This window comes from Mugil cephalus, chromosome 14 (assembly GCF_022458985.1).
Source record: "Mugil cephalus isolate CIBA_MC_2020 chromosome 14, CIBA_Mcephalus_1.1, whole genome shotgun sequence".
NCBI lineage: Eukaryota > Metazoa > Chordata > Actinopteri > Mugiliformes > Mugilidae > Mugil > Mugil cephalus.
This window is the reverse complement of record NC_061783.1, coordinates 23,294,336-23,311,670: the sequence shown is the minus strand read 5'-3', so window position 1 is coordinate 23,311,670 and position 17,335 is coordinate 23,294,336. Positions and strand designations below refer to the sequence as shown.

At 40.8% G+C, this 17,335-nt stretch overlaps 3 gene segments (V, D, J or C); 2 read left to right on the top strand and 1 right to left on the bottom strand.

Annotated features, from left to right (window-relative positions):
- The first annotated feature begins 2,718 nt into the window (after positions 1–2,718).
- Positions 2,719–3,651, top strand: LOC125020431. The segment is given in 2 exon segments: positions 2,719–2,876; positions 3,083–3,651. Coding segments are annotated over 2 exon segments (360 nt in total).
- Positions 3,652–9,231: 5,580 nt separating this feature from the next.
- On the bottom strand, positions 9,232–12,409 carry LOC125020323. The segment is given in 3 exon segments: positions 9,232–9,712; positions 10,789–10,840; positions 12,389–12,409. Coding segments are annotated over 3 exon segments (402 nt in total).
- Positions 12,410–14,199: 1,790 nt separating this feature from the next.
- Positions 14,200–14,690, top strand: LOC125020318. The segment is given in 2 exon segments: positions 14,200–14,254; positions 14,362–14,690. Coding segments are annotated over 2 exon segments (381 nt in total).
- The last annotated feature ends 2,645 nt before the right edge of the window (positions 14,691–17,335 follow it).

Sequence of the window (17,335 nt, the reverse complement as noted above, 5' to 3'; positions counted from 1 at the left end):
CTTCCTGGATATGTGGAAGTGTATTAATATGAGTCCAGTTAAACTGAACCTCTCAGCTTCTTTCTTTCTGGATATGATGAAACTGATGAGAACAAATGGGAGAAGAATAATGATCCAAGTGATTTGATGCACATGTCTTTATTACATTTAAATGATGAAAACTTCAAGATAAAAATGAGAAGTAATATTTAACTGATAAAACATGCAATGAACATTAGAATCATTTTGAATGAGTCCAGTAAATACTGTTCTTGAGTGTCTCCTAATCAATGTTAAAATTAAAAAACTCCACATGGAAGCAGAAGTGACTTAATGAACACGTCTTTATTGTCTGGAAACACTCAGATGATGAACATTACTACAAACGAGAAGAAAAGACTGAGAGAAAGACAGAAAGACAGAGAGTGAAAGATGTAGTGAAATGCTCCTCATGTTCTACCAGTCGGCGTTTGCTCTTTTTCATGCTGCAGTCGGTTGGGGAACTCAAAGGAACTCTAAGTGTAAATGACCAGCAGGGTCTTGGTTTATTGTCAGACATGTTCCTGGGTATCCTCAGCTGCCCCAAAAACAGTATAGGGGTACCAGTGTGGTCACATGCTGCTTTTGTTTGTTATGCACACCTGCTTTGATTGATGTTTGCACGCCACACTTTGCCAGAGTAGCCACGGGGTTGTGGAGATCTAGAGAATAAACGAGTATGGTATGTAAAAGTATGTTTAGTCATTTAATTGTGTTGTTTGTTTACTACAAGAAGAGACTTGAGATGGACCCGGTACTTGTTGGATTGCAGAGTTTACGCCCTTGGTAGGCGAAGAGAGGTAAATGTTTGGCGTGTTATAAATGTGTATGTGACTACAGTGAAGTATTGTTAAATTGTATGATTATTGATGAGTAACAGGAGTATAATTTGAACTTGTTGTGGAGTACTTTAATGTGTCATTTTGTAAAGGGAATCTTTCATGTGTGTGTTTTAGTTTCACTGTGCCAGGGGACCGTAACACTAAGACACTGGACAGCCCCACCTTCATGACATCCTGGAGGGGCAGAGATACAGCAATAGTGGGAGGCTTCTCTCACTACACTAGAGGACTGAGAGGTTCAGGAGGTCCTTTGTCCACACAGTCATCAGACTGTACAGCACCACTGATTAAATGTTAAAATGCTCCTTTGTCAAAAAAATAGTGAAGATGTCAAGTCAACTGTACATAGTTCTGAACAACCACCACTGAACAACAACCACTCAGCTCTTTTGCATAGACATACATGTTAATACAGTCTGATATATATTACCAGTCTTCCTTTTCCTTTGGCCCTACTCTTACTGCTGCTGTTACTTATGTTGATTTTCTGTTCAATACTATTCTAAATTGCACCATTCAGAAAATAACAGGAGACTTAAAAAAAAAAAAAAACTTACACTTAAGAAAATTTACATTACACCTGACCATATAACCACACAAATGAAAAAACACATGAGAAGTGACTCAGAGCATTTCCATAGAGAGTGACTTTGCATCAGCAGCACCATGCTCCAGTGCTCTGGGAGAGTTTATAGTCCTGAGAGTTGAAGACTGGATGACTGACAGCTGTCCTTCATGACAACACAAGCCACAGAAATCCTCCTCATCAAAAACATGACTTTGATCTGCGTCCTCATCTGGACTCTCCTCTGCTGCTGCTTCACAGGTAAAGTCCAGAGAATCAAACTCCTCTCCTCTATCAACATCCGTCCCTCTGAAATGAAGCCCACAAAATCATCAAGCTGCTTTATGTTTTTGTCTCTGTATCCTCAGAGTCCAGAGGCCAGGTCACAGTGACTCAGCCTGGATCAGTGAGGTCTGGTCTGGGAGGAACCGTCACCATCAGCTGTAGAACCAGTCAGAATGTTTATGTCAGCAGCTACACTGAACTATCCTGGTACCAACAGAGAGATGGAGGAGTTCCTAAACTTCTCATTTATGGTGCTAACAATAGAGCATCAGGGATTCCAGATCGTTTTTCAGGCAGTGGATCAAACTCTGACTTCACTCTGACCATCAGTGGAGTCCAGACTGAAGATGCAGCAGTTTATTACTGTCAGAGTGTTCATAGCATCAACAGTCAGTGGGTGTTCACACAGTGAAAAAGCGTCGTACAAAAACCTCCCTCAGTCAGACTGAACAGAAACTGAAGTGACTGTTGCAGCTGGAAGCTACTGCAGAGACTGATACAGTTCACTGAACACACAAACCAGACGTTGGTTAAAAACTTCATACGCATCATACATTGCATTTTTCAAGATACAATTTATTATAAGTCACAAAAGAAGTGACTTATCATAGAGAGGCTATTTTTCCAGTGTCAAATTTAATTATTTCCATTTTATATTCACCAAATCTCAGGCAGGTATTAATCACATCCAAAGTCAAGGTGGATTTTCTGACTTTCACTCCTATTTAACTGTCATCTAGAGATAAATCGATGATGACCTTTGACCTCAGCATCATGCTGGATCACAGTTTTCTCTCTTAAATCTCATCAAAAGTGAAAATGAAGACTTAGATCAACATCATAAATGTTTGTGATCAATAATCATTCAGTCATTAATATTAATTTCACGAAGAATGATCACAATATCCTCCACATGTCATGATGTGAATATGTAAATATGTGGAGTATTAACAGTGAGAGGGAAACAGCATGATTCCATGTGTTGTCCAGCTGCAGCTGACTGACTCTGTGTGTTTGCATATGTGTCCTGCCTCTCTGCTCCCAGCCGTTAAGAGGCCAGTGTTGATCAGTGGCTGTCCAGGCCTTTCACAGCCACTGACACGCCGGCAGCACAATGATGATGTCACTGACTCTACTGCTGGCCGCCCTGGGGCTCCTTGTTCAGGGTGAGACTCTCTGCTGAAAACTTTGCTGCTTCAGGATGCAACCAGGTTGAGCACAATGATGGAGAAACACTGAAGCAAGCAGCATTAATCTTCTTCCATCTATTCTCCATCTTCAACAAATCATCCTCTTCTGTTTGGATCTTCATCATCTTTCTCCAAGCTGGATTTGTCTAAGTAACTCTTCTCCTCTTTTTCATCTTTTCCAGGTTCATCAGGAGATATCATCCTGACTCAGTCTCCTGGATCTCAGTCTGTTCTTCCAGGACAGTCTGTCTCCATCACATGTAGATCCAGTTCAAGTGTTGGTAGCTACCTCCACTGGTACCTTCAGAAACCTGGAGAAACTCCTAAACTAATGATTTATACAGCTACATCTCGTCAGTCTGGAGTTTCAGATCGTTTCAGTGGAAGTTATTCTGGATTTGTCTTCACTTTGACCATCAGTAGAGTTCAGGCTGAAGATTCAGGAGTTTATTATTGTCAGCAGAGTAACAGCTTCCCGTTCACACAGTGAAAAACCGTCGTACAAAAACCTCCATCAGCTGAAGAGGAACTGATCAACAGCTGCAATGAAACTAAACCAACAGAGGTTTGACAAATACAAATATGAATCATAAAATGACACAAACGCTGGTGATATTTTACTTTAAATTATTAACATATTAAGTCTAGTTTAAGACATCAATATTTTTCATCAATTTTTTTTCCTCACCACAAGTGCAACAATTCTAGTGCAATAACACGATGTTCAATACGCTACTGTGTACATTCAGATTTATTATTGTTTCTTTCTTACTTTTACCAAGTGTTTATGTTTAAAAGAATGATAGCTTTGCTATTTAGAACATGTACTATTTATTTATTGTTTCATTTTTAAAAAAGACTGACTCAGGAGCACAATCATTTAATTTCACTTATACTTGTTGTATGTGTAAGTGTACAAAGGACCACACACTGGTCCTGCTGATGGGTGGAGGACCTTCTACAGTCCTGTCCAGCTCTCTTAGAGGAACTGTCTGTCTCCTGGAATCTCCTCCATGCTCTTGAGACTGTGCTTGGACACATCAAACCTTCAGAAAACTTTTACATTGACTCTGGTTTCTATCTGGCTTTGGTGAAAAAAAAAACTTGAATTCAATATGAATTTAGGATCATTCACATCACTGATCCCACGTTTTCCAATAAAACTGCTTTTGATGCAAATGTCTGATGTCTAAAAATAATGTGGTAGAGTCAGAGGACAGTTGGAGACAGGTGCAGCCGGCTGCTCAGGAACGCAGAGGTGGGTTGGACGGGTGGCACTGCGAAGGTCCAGGTATGGGCGTTGTGGGGATAAGAACAGAGGCGGATGGCCACCCTCATGACAGGAACATGAGCAGGGACAGGGGCTGGAGCGGTGGTCACTCTCGTGGTGGAGACAGGTGCCTGTGGCCAGCTAGCTGAGGACAAGTGACTAGGTGATAGGCAGACCACCCCGTCTGCAGCAACCTGTCAGCAGGTCTGCCTCTAATGGCAACCATGAGGTCCCTCATGGCAAAACGAGTGTCCTCAAAAGGAGTGGAAAATCTTTTGTGTGCCAGGGTTTGTATTCAAGTATAAGTTCAGTGTAATTTGAAATGAATCGCCTTCTTTTCTCAGCCGCTTCATCAAAAGAAAGTCTGCTGAGTCTTTTACTGGTGGCGATGTTCTGTCACGGAATTGTAGGATTTAAAGGGAGGACCCAAGTGAAGGACAAATGATCAAACATTTATTTATTAACAGATAATCAAACAGAAGGTGCTGCAGACAGCCAGGCAAATCCAAAGACGAAAATCAACTGAAGAAACATAGCTCGAAAATCCACAACACAGAAACATGGCAAGGAAAGAACAGAGGATGAGAACAGGCCAGGAGACAACGCAAGAAGGAACACATCGACCTGACAGTGAAACTAATGAGGGAAATCACACCAGCAGAAACCAATAAGCAATCAAGGACACATGAGGAAACATGACATGTGTCTCCTCATGTGTTCTTGATTGCTTATTGAATGAATGGATCAATTTATCTCTCTCCCAACAATATGACTAGGGCAAATCTGAGGAGAGGAAACAAAGCTACAGAGGAGCATTTAAAAAAAAATGTGTAGGTCAATTTGACACATAACAACCCACAGAGTATATGACAGAGAACACAACAAGATCAGCAACCTGGTACCAACAGAGAGATGGAGGATTTCCTAAACTGCTGATTACTCGATCTTCATATAGAGAATCAGGGATTCCAGGTCGTTTTTCAGGCAGTGGATCAAACTCTGACTTCACTCTGACCATCAGTGGAGTAAAGACTGAAGATGCAGCAGTTTATTACTGTCAGAGTTTTCATAGCATCAACAGTCAGTATGTGTTCACACAGTGAAAAAGCGTTGTACAAAAACCTCCCTCAGTCAGACTGAACAGAAACTGAAGTGACTGTTGCAGCTGGAAGCTACTGCAGAGACTGATACAGTTCACTGAACATTAACACACTTGTATACTCAACTTTTAATGGACTGTCACTGAAAGGAGTTGAATAACTACAACATTTTAACCTAAAACTTGAATTTCACAATCAAATTTCACTTTTCAAAACGTCCTCACTTTTCTAACATGGCTGCATTAAAAGGTCTCAGAGTGAACGTGGCTCTAACAAAGACAGATGTACAAACACACATAACGAAAGTTTAGCAGCATAGAATTTTATATTCTATCCAGTTACTATTACTGGGTGTGGCTGGTGGCCAATCATCAGAGATGGTCACAGATTAACGTTGTGGCCCCTACTCCACCTCTTCCTTTCATTTCCTTCTGATGTCATTTCCAGGACATCATTTGTTCTTCAAGTAGGGTCAAGTTCATTTCCTCCATGTGCCACCTGTCATCTACATGACTGCTGCTGCTTGGTCCTGAGCTTCGTTGTTTATTTGTTTGTGCTGGGTTCGACTCGCTGCTTCTCTGCTGGCTCTGCTATCATGTTGTGCTGTGGTGTCGTTGAGCTGGTGTTGGTCACACCATCTTTCTGCATAGCTGGACTATTCGCTTCCAGTCCCTTCCACCTCCAGCTCCTAGCAGCCTGTCTCTGAGTTGGCTTGGTCGGTGGTGTCCCTCCTCTGTGTGCTGGGCTGTTTCTGGGGACGTAGTTACTTCATGGCTGTTGTGTTCCCTTCCTTTCCTTCGCTCCAGGTGCCTTGTAACGCTGCATTATGTAATAATGTAATAAATTTACATGTCATTATGTAACAACGCAGCATTTTGTAATAAAAATCTTGAACGCAATATCTAATAAACTTTGCCACATTTTGTAATAAATTGTTACATTTTGCGTCAGTCATTACAAATTGCAGGTGTTGCACTTTTTTATGAAGAAAATGTAATAATTTGGTGCATTTTGTAATAAACCACTAAAAATGGATGTCTTAAACAGAAAAAACATTGGGACCATCAAAGCAACATACAACAACTCATGATGTAATAATCGGCCATTATGTAGAAATGGCTGATATTGTGAGAAAACTGCTGCATTAACGTAATCCATTGCTTTTATATAGCGATTTCTATCAAAGACATTCACTTTACATTGAATACAATATTCATCCGGTCACCCTGGTGTACAATTTTATCAACAGATGCAGTGACAAAGGGCAGGCCTGGTGGAGTCCAGCTCTCACTGGGAACAGATCCGACTTACAGCTGGGTACACGGACCAAACTCGCGCTCCTTTCATACAGGGACTGAATGGCACTTAGCAAGGAGCCATCCACCCCATAGTCCTGGAGCACTCCCACAGGATGCCTTTGGGGACACGGTGGTGAGCGTTCACCAAATCCACAAAACATATATGGAGTGACTGGCGAACCCCTCCAGCGTCCTAGTGAGGGTAAAGAGCTGTTCCTCATGGATCTGAGGAGGTGCTGAAGACCAGAGATCAACACACCAAGAAACTCTGACAGTAAAGTGAATGAATGAAATACAACGTTCAATAAATAACAGGACAATAACCATTGTTTCTAAATGCAGAGGAAATGAAGAGTTGTATCTAAACAAGACTCATCTACTATGAGTAAAAACATAAATCATCAACACTTCACCAAGCTAAACATTTTATATTCTGATCATACAAATGGAAAAACACATGAGAAGTGACTCAGAGCATTTCCATAGAGAGTGACTTTGCATCAGCAGCACCATGCTCCAGTGCTCTGGGAGAGTTTATAGTCCTGAGAGTTGAAGACTGGATGACTGACAGCTGTCCTTCATGACAACAGAAGCCACAGAAATCCTACTCATCAAAAACATGACTTTGATCTGCATCCTCATCTGGACTCTCCTCTGCTGCTGCTTCACAGGTAAAGTCCAGAGAATCAAACTCCTCTCCTCTATCAACATCCGTCCCTCTGAAATGAAGCCCACAAAACCATCAAGCTGCTTTATGTTTTTGTCTCTGTATCCTCAGAGTCCAGAGGCCAGTACACAGTGACTCAGCCTGGATCAGTGACCTCTGGTCTGGGAGGAACCGTCACCATCAGTTGTAGAACCAGTCAGAATGTTTATGTTTACAGCTCCAACCACTATTTAGCCTGGTACCAACAAAGAGATGGAGAAGTTCCTAAACTGCTGATTACTCGGTCAACTTATAGAGAATCAGGGATTCCAGATCGTTTTTTCAGGCAGTGGATCAAACTCTGACTTCACTCTGACCATCAGTGGAGTCCAGGCTGAAGATGCAGCAGTTTATTACTGTCAGAGTCTTCACTATCCCAACAGTCAGAATGTGTTCACACAGTGAAAAGGCGTCGTACAAAAACCTCCCTCAGTCAGACTGAACAGAAACTGAAGTGACTGTTGCAGCTGGAAGCTACTGCAGAGACTGATACAGTTCACTGAACACACAAACCAGACGTTGGTTAAAAACTTCATACACATCATAATCTGCATTTTTCAAGATGGAATTTATTTGTTATTTAATAATAAATGATTTAAAATATGTCCTAGAAATAGCTGAGAGTAGTTTTTGTTTTAAAATGTTCAGAGGCTCATTGTTCCGTTATCTGCTCTGACTGGATCAGAAACCTTTTAGATCAGAGGTCTTCAACATTTTTCAGGTCAAGAACCCAAACTGATGAGAGATTAAGTAGAGACCTCCTACCTACTATATGTGTTCTATGTTAAAACAACAAAAGGTGCTGCAATCAAGGCAGGTAAATCCAAAAATAACAAAACGTAGATACCTGAGTAGGGGAAAAAGACTAGGAGACAAAAACCACAGGAACATGAGGCATGGAAGTAACACAAGATAGAAACATGGCCAGGAAACAACACAATGACGCAACAACGAACAAAGGGAAGGCAGGACTATGAATACACACAGCGACAGAGGGATGAGGTGAGGCAGATCAGGACAATCAGATGGGGAGAAACCAACAAGTAATCAAGGACACATGAGGAAACACAACAGACAGGAAATCAAGAAACTCAAAACATGACACAGAGACACACAATCATGACACTAGTGCTATTTATAAATATATGTTGTCATCATTTTGCATTCAGTATTAGCTATTGAAATGATACAGGTTCAAATTTCAAACGTGCAACAGTAGGGGGGTTGTGCAACTGCCATAAACATATGTACCTTCACCTTTTAACAGCTAAATGTAGCAGAGACAAAGAGTCACAGAAACATTTAGACCTCAGTAGTTGGTTGATGGGAGCGAGCTGCACTGTTAGCTTCTCTTCTCTGTGTCTGGATCACATCTGGGGACTGAACAGACTCTTGGCCAAATGCAGGGAACATGACAGAATCAGGGTTTAATATGCAGCCTCGTGATTGGATCAGCAATGACAGGGGCGGGGCCTACTGTGTGCAGGAGGCTTAGATTGACAGGTCTAGTGTGGCGCTCTGTGTGAAACGGTGACTGTTGAAGTGAAGTGCTGACTGAAAGACAACCTCCATTTATCCCGTCACTAAAATATTTATGATTCATGTTGATGTGGATTTAAACTCATTTAATTTTGTGGGAAATTAATGAAAATATATGAAAAACTTCTAATCACCAAAAGATTCTGTGACGTCTCCCCTACAGTACCCCTGCAGACCTCCTAGGGATCATGGACCCCCTGTTGAAGACCTATGATTTAGAGTTATGAGACGTTCAGATTGATTGAGACTTGAATATCTGGACGTTGACTTTGTTTCAGTGAGTTTATCAACAGGATTCTGGATAGAGATAGAAATGATGGAACCTTACACTTCCTTTACTCAGTCACAAACTGATCATCTCAGTTTTTCTCCTCATCACTGAGAGAAAATGATTGAAAAGAGTCAACATGAGAAGAAGTGAGTTGATGAGCAGATCTTTATTATTTAGAAGCAGTGAAACAACATAGAAACACAGCAAGAAGCCAATAAATCCTGTTATTGGAAGATGTGAAAGAAAAGCCAGAGAGCAGAGAGAGAGTGAAAGCAGTGTGAGAGTCCCAGTGAGTCAGGTCAGGACTGGGAACACTGGTCTCTCCTCAGTGTCTCTGAGAGCGGAGTCTGGGAGCCCTGGCTGGCCTCACAGGTCACAGAGACCACCTTCCTCCACTGGTCTGCAGGGAGCCTCAGGGTGCTGCTCCAGCTGTAGTGGCCGTCCTTCTGCAGCACCCCGGGGCTCCTGCTCTGCTCCCCGTTGCTGATGCTGCTGCTGCCGTCCACCTTCCAGGACAGACTCCAGTCTGAGGGGAAGCCCTTGTTGGCCAGGCACATGAGCGTGGCCTTCCCCTGGTCCAGCTCCTCCACGGAGGGAGGCAGCACCGTCAGGGAGGGACGGACATCACCTAGGAGGACAGGGAGCACACAGCTGTCAATCAAACAGCAGACACTTGGACACCTTTACTGTGAGAGAGTTGGACAAGTTTCTGTCAGATGCTTTTTCTGCTCCACCACTCATTCACTCACACATTGTTTCACTTCCCTTACACAAAGCTCTCATGCATATCAGCACAGAGACAATCATCATCCACTTTGACCTGAAATATGTCTAACTACATTGGAAACTAAACAAGCACATATCTCAACATTTCCAAGAAAACTTTGGCCTCAACATCATCAACAAGTCAACCATACATGACTTTAAAGGATTTAGTGGAAACAAGCAGAGAAAAGCAGCTCACTGCCACAAAATGATCTTCATGATTTAACAAACTGTCGACATGATTTCAAAGTCAACGTGAAATAAAAAGACATTTACAAATCCCCATCTTTATCTTCACTCTGTCCAGTTTGACTTGAAGAAAGTCACATTGAATTCATCGTAACAACAGTTTTTTTGATGTCACATTAGAAACTGATCATAGGAGGAATCAACTTTCATCCTTTCTACACTTCAAGTATTGAAATTTAACTTTGACACAAACGTGAAAATCAAACGTGATCAAAGCTGATCTGAGTTAGCCTCCATGAGGAGAGAGAAACACATCAAGACTAAAACAAGATGAATCTACAATCTAGTATTTAGTATTAAATACAGTAGAAACTTACTTCCAAGCTCCAGTCTGGTTCCTCCACCGAACGTCCACCACAGTGATACAAACTCATTGAGGCGCCGTACAAAAACCTCTGACTGTAGAGAGACACGGCTCTCTGACTCTTTCAGACTGAACTAAACCTACAAGCCCTCAAAATTCAACTTTACCATTAAAACCACAAAGAAGGATTTATCCTCTGAACCACACTAATGTTTTAGATTCATTGATATGAGTTTGAAATATCTGACGTCAACTTTGTCTCTTGTTGCAGAAATATAAATATGAAAATATTACATGGAAAGATGTTTAGTTTTCCTGAATAAAAAGTAAAGGAAATAAAAAGAGAGAATAACTCCTAAAATAAAACAGATTTAAGTTTGACTTACTTCCAATTTCCAGTCTGGTTCCTCCACCGAAAGTGTTCCACAGTGATACAAACTCATTGAGGCGCCGTACAAAAACCTCTGACTGTAGAGAGACACGGCTCTCTGACTCTGAAACAAACAAACTCAACTCAATGATTCACTGTTTGGATCATTATGAAAACTGGAAATAACAGTAGAACATATTTAACGAATTTATTTTTTCATTTTGATTTAATTTCATGTTAAATTACTTTTAAAATGTCTCAATGACTTTCATTGAATTTTGTGACAGAAATATTAATAGAACTGGTAATATTATAACATGCACATGCAAGACATTTTATTCATTCATACACATAAAAACACCAATGTATAGAATATTAATATAACTACAGATCAACATTGAGAATTGACTGATCTTAAAAACTGATTCAAAAATGAACGGAGAACAAGAGATATTTTAAAAGAAGTTATATTTAAAAGTAAAATTGTAAAATCTTTCAACAACTTCCTGATCAATATCCAACAATGAAGTGATTGATCCATTGATCAACATCATGATCAGAGTGATCCAAGTCACTGTTGGAGTCACTCAGAGCATTTCCATAGAGAGTGACTTTGCATCAGCAGCACCATGCTCCAGTGCTCTGGGAGAGTTTATAGTCCTGAGAGTTGAAGACTGGATGACTGACAGCTGTCCTTCATGACAACACAAGCCACAGAAATCCTCCTCATCAAAAACATGACTTTGATCTGCGTCCTCATCTGGACTCTCCTCTGCTGCTGCTTCATAGGTAAAGTCCAGAGAATCAAACTCCTCTCCTCTATCAACATCCGTCCCTCTGAAATGAAGCCCACAAAACCATCAAGCTGCTTTATGTTTTTGTCTCTGTATCCTCAGAGTCCAGAGGCCAGGTCACAGTGACTCAGCCTGGATCAGTGACCTCTGGTCTGGGAGGAACCGTCACCATCAACTGTAGAACCAGTCAGAATGTTTATGTTTACAGCTCCAACCACTATTTAGCCTGGTACCAACAGAGAGATGGAGGAGTTCCTAAACTTCTCATTTACTATGCTAGCACTAGAGCATCAGGGATTCCAGGTCGTTTTTCAGGCAGTGGATCAAACTCTGACTTCGCTCTGACCATCAGTGGAGTCCAGACTGAAGATGCAGCAGTTTATTACTGTAAAGGTGAATTCAACATCAACAGCAAATACTCGTTCACACAGTGAAAAAGCGTCGTACAAAAACCTCCCTCAGTCAGACTGAACAGAAACTGAAGTGACTGTTGCAGCTGGAAGCTGCTGCAGAGACTGATACAGTTCACTGAACACTAACAGATGAATTTACATTGACTGTTAATACACTCATCGTTATATTTATTCATTTAAACATGAAACTTCTCCATTATTTAATTAATGTCATCACAACATGAGTTAAATTGAACATGTATCACAACAAGTTAACAAACTGAACATGATCTTGGTAGTAATCAGATTACTTCCTCCATCACAGCTTCTCTACATTCATTCAGATCAGTTCCAGGTCCTTATGTGACTGGACTCAAGAGGAGCTAAAGTTAAATTGTTCCAGAGTCTACGTTCAGTCATGACCTCTGACCTCAGCTTCATACTGGAACATGAAGACATAGAACAGCATCAGAAAACGTCTCAATCTTTACACAATGACAGAAAATATTCTCTTAGACTCAGAATCAGTTAAAGCTCAATATCATCATGAGTGATGAACTCAAACTACATCTACACACACTGCAAACAAACTTTATTCTTGGAGCTTTGAGACAAAGATGAAGAAACAAGATCTCCACAATGTCCTTTCTGTAGAGAATGTGGAGCTTTCTATCATGTAGATGAATGAATAAAGACTGTGCTTCCTTAGTTTGTACAACAGGTTTAATGTTCCTCCAGAGGGAAGAACACTGTAGACCATGTGTAGACTAACATGAAGCATGTATACAGAGCTGTACCCCTCCCTCACCTAGACCTGTCAGACCATCTCTCACTGCTCCTCATCCCAGCTGACACACCATCAGGAAAAACACTCAAACCACTAATAAAATACATAAACTATGTGTGAAAGTTCTCTCACAGCTGATGGACATGTTCAGATCTTGGAGACAGAGAGAGAGAGAGAGAGAGAGAGAGACCACTGATTCTTATATTAAATACTGAACAGATAAACTGCTGACAAACTGATTCGGATTCACCCAAATCAAAAACTGTGGGTGACAAGTACAATATAAACTCTTCTGATATCTCACAACCTCATCTTCACGTTGGTTGATCAGGACAACAAGACAAGGGAAAACCTGAGTAACCTAACAAAGCGATGATGAGGACAATTTGACACACAACAACCAACAGGGGACGTGGCAGGGATTAGACCAGATCACCAATAACAAGGACAAGTCTGCAGTAACTGTTGGAGCTGATACTACGTTTAAACCACATATGTTTTTCTCTTTCTTGGACCACTGTTGATAGGTACTGACTAGGGATGTCTGATAATATCAGCCAACCAATAAAATCGGCCGATATTAGCCAATTTTTTTAAAATCTGTTCATATCGTTATCAGTTTTACCACCGATGATGAAAACAGATAACATGATGCCCGGGTTGTGCTGCTGCGCGTAGCTGCTGCTGCTTGTGTGGTCCTGAGACATTTACCCGCGCGCGATTGATGACCTTATAAAACCGCACCCGGAGCGAAAGCAACAACAGAGTGTCGCTAGTGTGCCTAACACGTTGCTTGCTGCCTACTGCATATATCGGTATACCATATTGGTTGATATCGGAATTGGACATTAAGAATTTGCACAAAATCGGCTATCAGATATCGGCAAAAAGTCAGTATCGGAAATCCCTAGTACTGACCACTGCAGACCAGGAACAACCCTCAAGAGCTGCAGTTCAGGAGATGTTCTGACCCAGTCATCTAGACATCACAGTCTTGTCAAAGTCAAATCCTTCCACTGGAACTCTAGCATCAATATAGTACATCATGAAAACCTTTCAGTGGTTTTAACTTGACTAAATAAAACGAATAAAATTTTGGCAACTTAGTCGACAAAAAAAAAAAAAACACAATGAAATGAAAAATAAATAAGTCTCTTTGTAAAAAACTGATTAATATTAACATGAATCATCATTTCAGATTTGTCTTTAAAGAAAAATATCAGCACCACATGATAATAAACTGTGTTAGATTTAATTTATTTATAGAGGTTGATCTAAAACATCATCACTGACATTTTAATAAAGAGTCAGAGCATTTCCATAGAGAGTGACTTTGCATCAGCAGCACCATGCTCCAGTGCTCTGGGAGAGTTTATAGTCCTGAGGGCTGAAGACTGGATGACTGACAGCTGTCCTCCATGACAACAGAAGCCACAGAAATCCTCCTCACCAAAAACATGACTTTGATCTGCGTCCTCATCTGGACTCTCCTCTGCTGCTGCTTCACAGGTAAAGTCCAGAGAATCAAACTCCTCTCCTCTATCAACATCCGTCCCTCTGAAATGAAGCCCACAATACCATCAAGCTGCTTTATGTTTTTGTCTCTGTATCCTCAGAGTCCAGAGGCCAGTACACAGTGACTCAGCCTGGATCAGTGACCTCTGGTCTGGGAGGAACCGTCACCATCAACTGTAGAACCAGCCAGAATGTTTATTACAGCACCTACCACTATTTAGCCTGGTACCAACAGAGAGATGGAGGAGTTCCTAAACTGCTGATTTCTCGGTCAACTTATAGAGCATCAGGGATTCCAGATCGTTTTTCAGGCAGTGGATCAAACTCTGACTTCAGTCTGACCATCAGTGGAGTCCAGACTGAAGATGCAGCAGTTTATTACTGTCAGAGTTTTCACTATCCCAACAGTCAGTATGTGTTCACACAGTGAAAAAGCGTCATACAAAAACCTCCCTCAGTCAGACTGAACAGAAACTGAAGTGACTGTTGCAGCTGGAAGCTACTGCAGAGACTGATACAGTTCACTGAACACACAAACCAGACGTTGGTTAAAAACTTCATACACATCATACACTGCATTTGTCAAGATAGAACTTATTGTTTATTTTAAAATAAGTGATTTAAAATATGTCCTAGAAATAGACGAGTGTTTTTTCTTATAAAATGTTCAGAGGCTCATTGTTCCATTATCTGCTCTGACTGGATCAGAAACCTTTTAAATCAGAGGTCTTCAACATTTTTCAAGTCAAGAACCCAAACTGATGAGAGATTAAGTAGAGACCTCCTACCTACTATATGTGTTATATATTAAAACAACAAAAGGTGGTGCAATCAAGGCATGTAAATCCAAAAACGCAAAACATAGATACCTGACTAGGGGAAAAAGACTAGGAGACAACACAAGACAGAAACATGGCCAGGAAACAACACAATGACGCAACAAAGAACAAAGGGAAGGCAGGGCTATGAATACACACAGGAGCAGAGGGATGAGGTGAGACAGATCAGGACAATCAGATGGGGAGAAACCAACGAGTAATCAAGGACACATGAGGAAACACAACAGACAGGAAATCAAGAAACTCAAAACATGACACAGAGACACACAATCATGACACTAGTGCTATTTATAAATATATGTTGTCATCATTTTGCATTCAGTATTAGCTATTCAAATGATACAGGTTCAAATTTCAGACGTGCAACAGTAGGGAGGCTGTGCAACTGCCATAAACATATGTACCTTCACCTTTTAACAGCTAAATGTAGCAGAGACAAAGAGTCACAGAAACATTTAGGCCTCAGTAGTTGGTTGATGGGAGCGAGCTGCACTGTTAGCTTCTCTTCTCTGTGTCTGGATCACATCTGGGGACTGAACAGACTCTTGGCTAAATGCAGGGAACATTAAAGAATCAGGGTTTAATATGCAGCCTCGTGATTGGATCAGCAATGACAGGGGCGGGGCCTACTGTGTGCAGGAGGCTTAGATTGACAGGTCTAGTGTGGCGCTCTGTGTGAAACGGTGACTGTTGAAGTGAAGTGCTGACTGAAAGACAACCTCCATTTATCCCGTCACTAAAATATTTATGATTCATGTTGATGTGGATTTAAACTCATTTAATTTTGTGGGAAATTAATAAAAATATATGAAAAACTTCTAATCACCGAAAGATTCTGTGACTTGCCTACAGTACCCCTGCAGACCTCCTAGGGATCACGGACCCCCTGTTGAAGACCTATGATTTAGAGTCATGAGACGTTCAGATTGATTGAGACTAAAATATCTGGTCAACGTGACTTTGTTTCACTGAGGTTATCAACAGGAGTCTGGATAGAGATAGAAATGATGGAACCTTACACTTCCTTTACTCAGTCACAAACTGTTTGATCATCTCAATTTTTCTCCTCATCAATCATCATCATCAATTCATTCGAATAATTAGACTCTGACTGATTAGGGAGTAGTACTGTATTTCACTGTTTTATTGACACCGCCAAGAAACACGAAGAAGCAGAGACTTGATCTTTAGTATTACTTTCACACAACAATACAGAACAACTACACAACGACTACATAAACATACACACAATGAGATGATGAGGAGACGCGTCTCCACCAGGAGGCACAGAGGACCAGAAATATTCCATGAAAGTCAGATGATGATAGATACAGTCAGACAGATAGATAGTCCGGTATTTGAATACAATAAAATACAATAGAATAAAGTACTGAGGTATAAAAATAAAAGCAAAGGTAAAAACAGTAGGACAAGGACACTTAAAAAACACAAGATACCAGTTACATAGGTAGATAAGGTGCAGTGGTGATGTTATTGTAACTAAACACTATATAATAGTAGTATATAATATAATATAATATAATATAATATAATATAATATAATATAATATAATATAATATAATATAATATAATATAATATAATATATAAGAATAAGAAGCATATATAATAATACCAGTATAATAACAGTATATAGTACTAATAATGGCAGCAGCATCAGTATGTAACAACAACAACAACAACAACAATAATAATAATAATAATAATAATAATAATACACATATAGAAATGTGTCATGTGTGCAAGGTGAGCATACGTACATAACTACACTATATAATATGTAAACATGTATTAATGGGAATAAACAGACAGAAGAAGACAGAGAAAATACCACTAATATAAATATAAAGATCCCGCTAAAATAAATATAAAGATCCTACTAAACGTGTGTGTCTCTGTGTGTCTGTGTGTGTGTGTGTGTGTGTGTGACTGTGACTGTGTGTGTGTGTGTGTGTGTGTGTGGAGGGGGCGGTCCCGGGGCTGGAGGGGCCCCAGGCTCGGGGGGTGTGCACCTTTGCAGGGTGTGTCCTCCTGTAAAAGCCGCAGGTGTCTCGCGCTCTGCGTCTTTCCTCTTTCCTGCTCGTGTCTGGCAAGGAGGTCTCAAAGCGTCCTGATGGATCTGGTCTCCGTGAAGTGGATTGTGTTGGTGCTGTGTTTGTCGGGTGAGGATAAACGGACCTAATCCTGCCCCGGGGGACCGGGCACCGGGGAACATG